Source organism: Chroicocephalus ridibundus, chromosome 4 (assembly GCF_963924245.1).
Source record: "Chroicocephalus ridibundus chromosome 4, bChrRid1.1, whole genome shotgun sequence".
In the NCBI taxonomy this organism is placed as follows: Eukaryota; Metazoa; Chordata; class Aves; order Charadriiformes; family Laridae; genus Chroicocephalus; species Chroicocephalus ridibundus.
Genome location: NC_086287.1, coordinates 58,755,482 through 58,765,981, shown reverse-complemented (window position 1 = coordinate 58,765,981; position 10,500 = coordinate 58,755,482). Strand labels below are relative to the sequence as shown.

Below are 10,500 nucleotides of genomic sequence, written 5' to 3'. Positions count from 1 at the left end.
TGCCATTGTGATTCGGCCTGCCCAACAACAGCCAACTACTACTTCACTTCCAGCTGAACTCCTTCTGGCATTGATGAAGATCCCACAGCTTGAACCGGTTGTCATTTAAAGGGTCCGGCTAGCTTGTACGCTAGAGGGACAGTCAAGAGAAGTGCAAAATCCAGGCTCCCGTTGAACACCTAATTGCTGAACAAGGAAGCCAGAAATTAAAAATGGTCTGTGGGGAAAAAAAAAAAAAGGTTACTCGTGTTACATTGCATGGTTAGCTACAATTTAATGCCCTGTGTTAAAACCCATCATAACTGTTGATAAGATGATTAAAACCATGCAGCCGCAATATCTTGGTCCAGACTTCAAACAATATCACCACAGTCTTGGTACTGGTTTATTTCTTCCTACAAGCTATAACGAACACAAACTACAACGAACACAAACTACAAATCAGTGGAGTACATGTTGCTTATCACTTAATTAAAACCTACCATTTCCAAGAATGTTCTGAAAATTTTTCTCTGAAAAAGCTGTTTTAACTGAGTATGGGAAAAATGGGTAAAAAACCCTTCTAGTTGAGCCAATAAGAAAAAAATCAGAAGAATAAAAAGATGTTACACAGGAAAAGTTGCTACTATACATGACTTCGGACTCCATGACAAAGACAATTTACCAACACAATTATCCCGTGTGTGTTAAAATACCTTAATAGACTAATCAGACCAAACACAAGCCAAGCTTATAGCCCTCACTTCAAGGCAGCACATATGGTTTATGTGATGCATAGGCATGTTTTTTTCAGCAATACATATATGTATACACACACACACATATAAAATGGATAATAATTGCTAGAACCAAGCAATACAAGTGCAGGGAATGCAAATTTAAAATACATTTACAAGCAATCTACATATATGTAAATACACAGTTATGGCCTAATGAATTTTCTATTCGCTGCACTGTAGCCCAGCTCCCATCTGAATGTCAAAGAACATCCCCTGAACTGATCCCCTGCAGTGCATGATGACAATTTTCTGTGTATAAGTGACATCATGAGGTATGGAGAAATGCATGTGTATTCACAAGAAATTAGGGTAGCATATTAACTGGTATGTAAGAGGCATAACAGGCATAATAACAGGCATAAAAGAGTGAAATACAGACACCATGTATAAAAAAAATGGTTTATTTTTTCGTTAAAAATATTTACATATAGTTTTGCTGCATTTATATACAATAAATGTTAAGTTTAAAACTCAAGTTTAAGCATTGGGATTTTAAGAACACAAATTTATTGGCTTAAATATTAGCTTCAAGTTACCTGGCACACCTTTCCCTGGAACTCTCAGAAGGCATTTTGCAATAAGCTCAGCTGGTAACAGCTACCCATTTCCAAAAGAAGCAGTCCCACCTTCCCTGGCTCTTCCCCCTTCTTTCCTGTACAAGCTGTTTTGCCTAGAACTACACCATCACTTGTTTAACTCTTCAGTGACCAGGTCAGGGAGCTAAACTAGTGAAAAGCAGGTTTAAGAAAGCTGCGGTGAAAAGCTACATAAAAAGAGCCATCATTTTCTTCAAGTTTAGTTACTCAAACCAGGGTAGGGCTAGATAAGCACCAGAAGATTGACACAAAAGGGGCAGAAATTTATCACCAGGGCCGAGGGAGAGAGTAAGACGACTTTCTTTGCTCAGCAGCTTAACTGCATTATGAAAGCATACACTTACACATCATAGAAGAAAAGACAACAGTCTCTCCTGCTTACAACACACCACAGCAAAATTTCACTTTGCGTACCATGGTTTATTCCCTATGCCTTTGACAGACTAACAGGAGACAACCTGAAAAGTAACTCTGCTTGTTATTGCCAGATCTTGATTCCTCCAGCCCAATCACATGTTGCAAGGAGCGATGGCAAGACTGGGTGAAATATTGCACTCACACAGGCTTCTTTATGTGCAGACAAAGTGCGAATAATCCTAGCAGTATGATAGTTGTAGAAGAACACTTTGCCATCTGAACTTCCTGTCACCAAAAGTGTTCCATCTGGAGAAAATTCACAGCCCACTGCAAATCCTTCCACCTGTGAAAATCAATAACAGCGTAACTCCTGATGCTGATTAGAAAAGTTCATTGTGATATACTAAAAATGAATATGGTACCAAAAAAAAAATTATATCTTTAAATAAATATACACTAAGGATTTCTCCAGGTGTGTTTATTAAGACACAGCTATAACACAACCTTATTTAATCAAGCTATTAAGTATTCATAAAGTCTTCTAATAACTATTTTCTTCAGAGTGCATATGATTCAAAATAGACCGGCACACAGGAAAGCAAATGAAGCCAATTAATTTCTATCCCTGATTTATCATCAAACAGTATTACATATTAAAAAGCACAGGTATTTTGCTATTTTCTAGGCTTGGATATTAGCTTCCCAGTGAAGAAGAATACCTTATGTCCTTCGTATCTTTTCTTTTTGTTGATTCGGTAAGGTCGCTGGGCAGAAAACAAAGACATGTAGTTCCCATTTGTCTGAGCAACAAACACAGGCTCTTTTGGATGCAGAGTCAGACTTGGGCAAGTGTAACGCTCCTGAAAATAATTTTAAAGAAAGATAACCTGATTCATTTGAACAAATCTTTTTCACCTGAAATTTGAAAGACCATAAAAGGCAAATAAGTCATCTCCATAGTATACATTATATAAAGATACTTATTACAATCCACTGAAAGTTCTACACCAAGACAAATATCAAATCAAATCTTTACCCTGATTTTCTAGATATTGACCAAAACCACATCTCCCTCTAAAACATAATTATACTGCAGAACAGCCGCAGAAGGGTAACTCCAACCTGATGGCACTCAATCATCCTGCTCCAAAAAACCTGAAAGTCTGAATATGAGAGCGACTCCTTTTCTGCTATATCCCTTCCTCCATAGCTATACTGTGCCTTCCATGCTACTTTGTACAATCCTCAAATCCTCCACCCTCTTGGCTCTGGCCACGCTGACAGGAATAGAAATCATCCCATTTAAACAGCCACCTTTCCCCACTACACTCATATAAATAAATAAATAAAAAAGAAAGAAAAGAAAAAAGAATCATTATTAGCCAACTATGTCAGAAGTTACTTGTGACAGTGATTTGCCATGTAGACTGCTGCTGGCTGTAAATTCATAAATATCTGCAAAAATTAACACTTGGCTTTACACTAATGTTCCCGTTGAAGACTGAATTAAGATTACTTTCAAAACTCAGCATGGTGACAGCATCAGAAATCCACTGCTCTTGCAAAGTTCCACCAGGCCCAAATGCATCCTAGTTTCAGCCTAACCCAAAGATCAGTGCTGAACTTTGATGCCAGGAATACAAATTAAGAGAGCTTTGGCTGTAGAATTTGTCTGCATGTGAAGGATACCAGGCTGACAGTGACCACTGGACACCATGGGCTATGTGGTAGAGTGGGAAGAACATCAGTCTGGTTTTGCTATGTGGTTTGGAAGTGAAGAACTGGGAACGGAGTTCTGAGTATTGTAAGGTATGGGGCACAGAAACCAAAACAGAGTTAGGCAGCGTGCCTGGTTAGGAGCGTGCTCTGTGGCAGAGCACCGCATGCTTCTGGGGAGAAACTACGGCTAACTGTAAGGGATCAGAAAGCACAACGCAATCTGCAGGAGCACTGTGCTGTTATGCTGGGTATACTGTAGTAACGGGTTATTTTACAGCTCTTAACTATGCATTTGGTTCAAAAAGGCTAAGTGCCGGGTCCTGCACTTGGGTCATAACAACCCCATGCAGTGCTACAGGCCTGGGGAAGAGTGGCTGGAAAGCTGCCTGGTGGAAAAGGACCTGGGGGTGTTGGTCAACAGCTGGCTAAATATGAGCCACCAGTGTGTCCAGATGGCCAAGAAGGCCAATAGCATCCTGGTGTGTATCAGAAATAATGTGGCCAGCCAGGACTAGGGCAGTGATCGTCCCCCTGTACTCAGCACTGGTGAGGCCCAATGTTGAGTATTGTGTTCAGCTTTGGGCCCCTCACTACAAGGAAGACATGGAGGTGCTGGAGCGTGTTTAGAGAAGGGCAGCAAAGATGGTGAGGGGTCTAGAGCAAAAGACTTATGAGGAGCGGCTGAGGGAGCTGGGGTTGTTCAGCCTGGGGAAAAGGAGGCTGAGGGGAGACCTTATTGCTCTCTACAACTACCTGAAAGGAGGGCGTAGAGAGCTGGGGGTCGGTCTCTTTTCCCAAGTAACAGGCGATAGGACAAGAGGAAATGGCTTCAAGTTGCACCAGGGGAGGTTTAGACTGGATATTAGGAAATATTTCTCCACTGAAAGGGTTGTCAAGCACTGGAACAGGCTGCCTGGGGAAGTGGTTGAGTCACCAACCCTGGAGGTATTTAAAAGACGGGTGAACGTGGTGCTCAGGGACACAGTGTTCTAGTAACTCGGCAGTGCTAGGTTAACAGTTGGACTTGATGGTCTTAAAGGGCTCTTCCAACCAGAATGATTCTACAATTCTATGATTTGTTAATGCAGACAAGCAATAGGTAAGGTTCTGTTGGGATCTAATCTGTTTGGAGAGCTCAGGGGTTCTCTCACACCTTGAAGGGTTCAGAGGTGAAATTCAGAAAAGTGAAGCAGAGTTTCCAAAATCACCACCAGGTTTTGTTGATTCACAATGCAGGAAAGGGGGAAAACATGTCAGAGATGCTGTAAGTCATGAGATGGTAGGCTGTGGGGGTTTTTTGTTTGTTTGTTTTGCAGGGGATACAGAAAAAAAAGTTGTTTGGTTTTCACTCCTTAATACTGAACCTGACTGGTCTGTGCTTTATATATTCACAGCTTCTTGGGTTTGGGGTTTTTTTTTTGCCTTTTTTTTCCTATTGCCTATCCAAGATGTTGACTGGACAAAGACATAACTGTGGAAATTAAACACGGAACAATCCCACGAGATCATCAACTACATGTCCTTGTCTGTAGGGAACTGTTCATTTCAGCCAAAAAGCATCTATATACAATCCAATCATATTATATGACATAGGATATTAGACTTGGGTTTTCAAAAAAGACCCAGGGAGTTGGAATTATCTATTAACTTCCTTGGTAATCTCCTTTGAAGCTGTCAGCCTTTCTAGACAATTTAGTCCATTAAATATCTTGCCTGGATAGATTACTGAGAAATACTCAACCTGCACTGATAAAAGTAAATTTTGCCTCTGTGATTATGCTGTACTAGATATATACTGCACGTAGCACGTTGCTATTGCTATGCGAATATTAAACTCAATTTGTCAATAGCCCTCATTACAGCTGATGAAAAAGTGTGGGAAAAGAAATGTGGCACTATAGCAACTACTGCCATGCATCACTGGCAAGCTAGAATGGCACTGCAGTGGCCTTGCCTAAATATAGCTCAGATGTCAGTGAATGAGCACCGAAATGTAAATATTTTTAACAGAAGGAGGCCTATCAGGCCTTCAGGGTCATTTTTCAAGAATAAGTAAGTGTTTTTAAAACATAAAAATAAAGCAAGCCTATAACTTACATTTTATACGTCACACAATGATCTCACAGAAAATCAAAACCTTTTTTTACAACATTGACAAATCATTGACTAAATCATAACCCAAACAATACTAGTTGTTAATCTTACGTGAAAAATCTGATTGGAGATTTTCGCAGCACTTTGGAAGTCCCATGCAATAACGGTACGATCAGCTGAGTCCCGGCTTACTGCATCTGTGCTTGTAAGAAATTCTCTTCCTTCAGGGAGAAAAAGTATATCCAATGTCTGTTGTACTGCAGCTTTGTACACTCTTAACACCTAGTGGATAAAAAAGTTTATTATTTTTTGACAGATTAGAATAACATGATAACCTGTGTTTTCTCTCTTTGTGTTAATAACTATCTCCAACAAATTATATATTATTTTAAAATGTGAAAAAGTAACTAATTTTACATGTTGAAGTGTATTAAATAGCTCATCAATATATGTAAACAGTCCACACACAGGAAAATTAAATGACAAAGGAAAGCATCAATTTGTAGGATTTATATGTTATATTTATATATACATAAGATTCTGTTACAAATTCTCATGGAATTAGATCCAAAAAGAGCTTTAAATAACACAATGTTGTGGGGTTGGGGCTCCACAAAATCCCTTCTATTTTATGAGCTCAGAGAACTCTGAAGATCAGTCTGAGGATCTCTCCTTCCTCCTTCTAGTAAACTTCAGAAGTGTAAGTTTTTGGTCTTTTTGTTCTCAAAATCTTCAGCTAGTTATAGAGCCAGGGAAAGTAATTAGGTTAGTGGGGATTTGGGACTTAAAGGTAGGAAAAGAACACGGCAGGCAGTGAATATTCTTGCTCATCATTCCGGACTTAATTATAAATCACTGTTTATGACTGGGGATCAATAAACTTGACGATTCAAGGCTCTCCCAGTCCCGTGTTGCTGTGTGTCATTGCTTAACTTGCAAGGGGTGAGACCCCAGTGTCAGGACTGTACGGCAAGGGAGCGAAGCTTGCCTGCTCGGTCAGAAATTGTCTACAAAGTGCCCCATTCCTCCTGCAGAAGATACCTCAATCCCATTAAGGACTCAGTCTGACACTCTCTCCCGACAAAAAAGAAACCCAAGCAGAGTTTACTTTTTTAAAGTGCTGCCAGAGAGGGAGGGATGGAGGTGATGGGAGCACTGCTGTCAAACTGCAGTGCTTTAAGGACACAGCCAGGATCCTGCCTTTGTCTACGGGGATTCAATTCCACACCTCCCATCTCATCTGTCTACTGACTGCCCTGGCAAGAGGCGGTCTCTGCTGCTTCTGCTGAAGCAGAGGCTTTTTCTGCCACTCTGTTGAAAACGCAGGACAGCAGGGAAGAGTCAACAGTACTTCAAAGCACATCTGGGCTCAAGAGTAAATAATGTGTCTCATCCACTAGTTCCCATCATATAATTAATGCATATGAACAATCTCTACAGAAGTTTGTGACGTAAAAGGAAATCGAAAAGTTCCCAATACCAAATCTTCTTCCCAAATCAAGAACACCAGAGATCCCAAATCTAGATCCTCTTTCAGGACTTACAGCAAAGTGGGTTGGATTCATGCAGAAACGACTCCTCAGCCACAGGATTCTGAATATTTTAACAGCCTGTGAGTTGGATCTTAAAAAGTAAGAAAGATTTTGAACTAGTCTAAGGAATATATGAATAATTTGAATTTTCTTTTTTTCCACCTGTCTTCATGAAATTCTGCATCTATGTTGTCTACTTTGAATTTTGCAAATCAATACCTTTGCTTTCTTTTTCTCTGATTTGCCTCCAGTGAAGAGAAACTTCAAGGCAAGTGGCCAGATCAAAGCAATCCATCTCTCCGAATACGGTGATCCTTAAAACTAGGACACTGGAAAACTCCTAGTTATTAATATCTAAATCTTTCTCTCCAAGATAGCTAAAACATAGCAGCCTGCACTTCCAACAGGCTGTTCAGAGGTTAGTCCTTCTTCTAACCTCACTTGAAATACCAACTGAGCAGAGAGAGTGCTTGAAGTATGATACTGAGCCGGTTCCCAACTTTGCGAGGCATTTCAGTGCCTGTCTTATAGCCCTAACACAGCACATGACTAGAGAGATCAGGGCTTAGAACTTTTACTGTAAGCACATACTTTTTTTAAAAAAAAATAATTTTCCGGGATTATACCTCTGTTTTATACTTTAACCAATAAAATAAAAATCATATCAACTATCAAATACAACATGAGAACGTCTTGATTTCTTGCATCAAGCTCAAAAATCTATGACTGCTTGGAAATGATTAGAACAAGCCGATCCTGCTTTAGGGTAGAGATATACTAGATGATCTCCTGAGGTCCCTTCCAGCTCTGCTTCCTGTGATCTCAGCACGTAGAAGGATGGCAGCAGCAGCTGCTCCAATTGATTTTCACAGGCTTTGCGAAATGTACAGTTTAGAAACGGGATGTTTGTGTTCAGCGAAGAACCTCGGTCACGCAAGCACCCTACACACCCTGTAATAACATCAACAAGATGTAAACCTGCAGACTCAAAAAACTGGCACACTTTTCAGCAATCTGCCTGCATTTTTAAGACAGTGAATACACAAATGTGCTACTTGCTCTAGTCAGATCTTTCAGCCTAGGAATCTGCATAATATACAAAGCAATTAAAACTTTGTAAAGCCAAAAGTGATATTTGCATTTTTATAGTCTGTGCTTTGTCTATGGAGAAATCACCATGCGTAGCTATTTCTTCACAGAGTTATAAAAGGAAGCCCATAGTTCATTAGTAAAGTGGAAAATTAAGTTATTTTGTAGGGGAAAAAAAAAAAAACCAAATCCAAAACCAACCCTAAAAAACCCCACAATATATATCCAATTTATAATAGCTGCCTGGAACGAGAAATGGAAAACCATACAGAAACCTGACAGCTGTAGGAACTGCAGGAAAATTGAAATAAAGTTAAATTGAGAGGAGGGGACACAAAAGGCTCTCCCACCCCAAGAGAGTGAAGGAGGCAGCTACTTAGCAGCAGGCACCTTCACAGAAGTGACAAGTTCCAACGGCGAGTCGGAAAGATCAGAGAGCGGAGAAGCACAAATGTGCAGGAAACGGGACAGAGAGGCAGAAATAAAGGCCAATTGCTGCCAGGAAATGAAGAAGAACAATATAGAGTAATAAAAGATAATAAATTCCCAAATGGTGATTCAAGGTAGGGATTCTTTAATATTTTCTTATTTTAAGGATGAAAAAAAAAAAACAGATATGCTCAGCTTCTAAAAAACTCTTGTGAAATGTATGTAGGCATATATCCATACATACACTCTATCCAGCACTGTTAAGGGGTAAGAGTTTAGGTTCGGGACTTGTTTTTAACACGTTTTTGGAGCAACAGACATCTCTCAGCAAGGAAAAAGATGCGGCTGTGAAGTTGGTAATATGAACATACTTTTAATTTTTGTGGAAATCCTGTTGGGCTCTTATATAAACTGCTGCTATCAATTTAAACATTTTTCACTGCTAATCGTTAAATATATTTGCTTGTCTGATATTTAATAGGATATCTAACCAAATTACCTGTGTATCTTAGCTCTGCAACACGAAACTGCCTTTAGAAAAATCGGTACAAAAGACCTTCTTTTTCTATATGCTTGATACATACTTCAGAAAAACTATGCTGTTTAGTCTTCAAACCACATCGTAAGAACTGACTCAGAGAACAATAAATTAACACTTTGAATAGCAGCTGGGAACTTGATATACATAGTATTTAAATTCCCCCATAAAGACAGCTTTCAAAAATAACTAATTGCAACACCCCTGCTCAGAAAAGTACTCATAATTAAACCTGCTTTGTTCTACCTTAGACAATTAATTCATGACATGCCTGTGGAACTTGCTTAGGGAAAGCACCAGTTTCCCAACCCTGCTGGCTTTAGTTTGTTAATAACAGCTTTTTCTCTCTATTTGCAGATTTATCACCCATAAGCATTGGAAAACCACAGTCCACTTCTTCAATCTAAGCATTTTCTGTACATAAAAGAAATTATTTCAAAGGAAGGTGTAATAGTTTCTGGTGTCAACAGTGTCCTACACAATCATAAAGCTTCTTCACTAAGGCAAGAGTTCGTGGCTGCAGGCATTCGACAAGAAAGGTAATTTAGGCAAATTAAATCAGTTTCAAACAGCTTCTTATGGTTCTGGTGATTTGAAAGGCATGCTATGATGCTGAATTCAAGGTTTATCTTTCAGATGGGTGTTCTATAGTACTTCTCTGCATAAAGCACATGCAATGCTTTTTATTTAGTTTGTCAAGAAAGCTCAAAGCCTCCACACATGGAATTCAGAAGCTGCTGCTCGCCCCAGCTCTGTGCTGGTCACCGGTAACGTATGTGCACTGCACTTTCCTAAAACCCCCTCATGAGATCCCCACCCATAAAATCCCCAATGAGAAAGAAACGTGCTTTTATAGTTATTGCCCTGAGCAGCAGGAGATAAGGTCTCAAAACAAACCTAATAGGACTACAGGCAATCTGGATGGTCATGGAAAAAAACCCTTGATGAGTCAGTGCCATGGCTGCCAACCTGTAAAATAGACAGGTTATTTTCTTCCACATCTTGTCCTCCCTTTTTAGATTGAGTGCTTTGGCATGGAACTGCCTCTTCCTACTGGCCTGTTTGGTAATTAATGCAATGGGGGACTGATTTAAGTTTCCTCTGTGAAACTGTACTACACCTATACTAGGAATAGAAAGTGCATTTCAACTTCAAAGAAAGCTAATTTTGCACAAAATAGAAGCATTTTTATGTGCTGCAGTGCAAGCCATTTGTGTTGATCTATTCTATAGGGTAAGGTGTTGAGGCAGATGACACCTATTTGCTTTTTAGCTACATGTTCACAACAAAACGACAACCATGTGACAAATCCAATTTATGTCTCTGATCTCCATCTGAAAGCCTTAATGGCAGTTTTAATCAAAACA

At 39.6% G+C, this 10,500-nt stretch overlaps 1 protein-coding gene across 4 annotated transcripts in view; it reads right to left on the bottom strand.

The window, feature by feature from the left end:
- Window positions 1-1,189: 1,189 nt before the first annotated feature.
- The window catches only part of WDR25 (WD repeat domain 25), a 64,148-nt gene continuing 54,837 nt past the window's right edge, over window positions 1,190-10,500 (bottom strand). For all 4 annotated transcript variants that reach the window (XM_063332959.1, XM_063332961.1, XM_063332962.1 and 1 more), the window contains 3 exons: window positions 5,657-5,827; window positions 2,452-2,592; window positions 1,190-2,075 (listed from right to left, as the gene is read on the bottom strand). In XM_063332959.1, coding sequence (XP_063189029.1) covers window positions 1,854-2,075; window positions 2,452-2,592; window positions 5,657-5,827 — 534 coding nt within the window. In that variant the 3' untranslated portion in view covers window positions 1,190-1,853. The remainder of the gene's footprint in view (window positions 2,076-2,451; window positions 2,593-5,656; window positions 5,828-10,500) is intronic.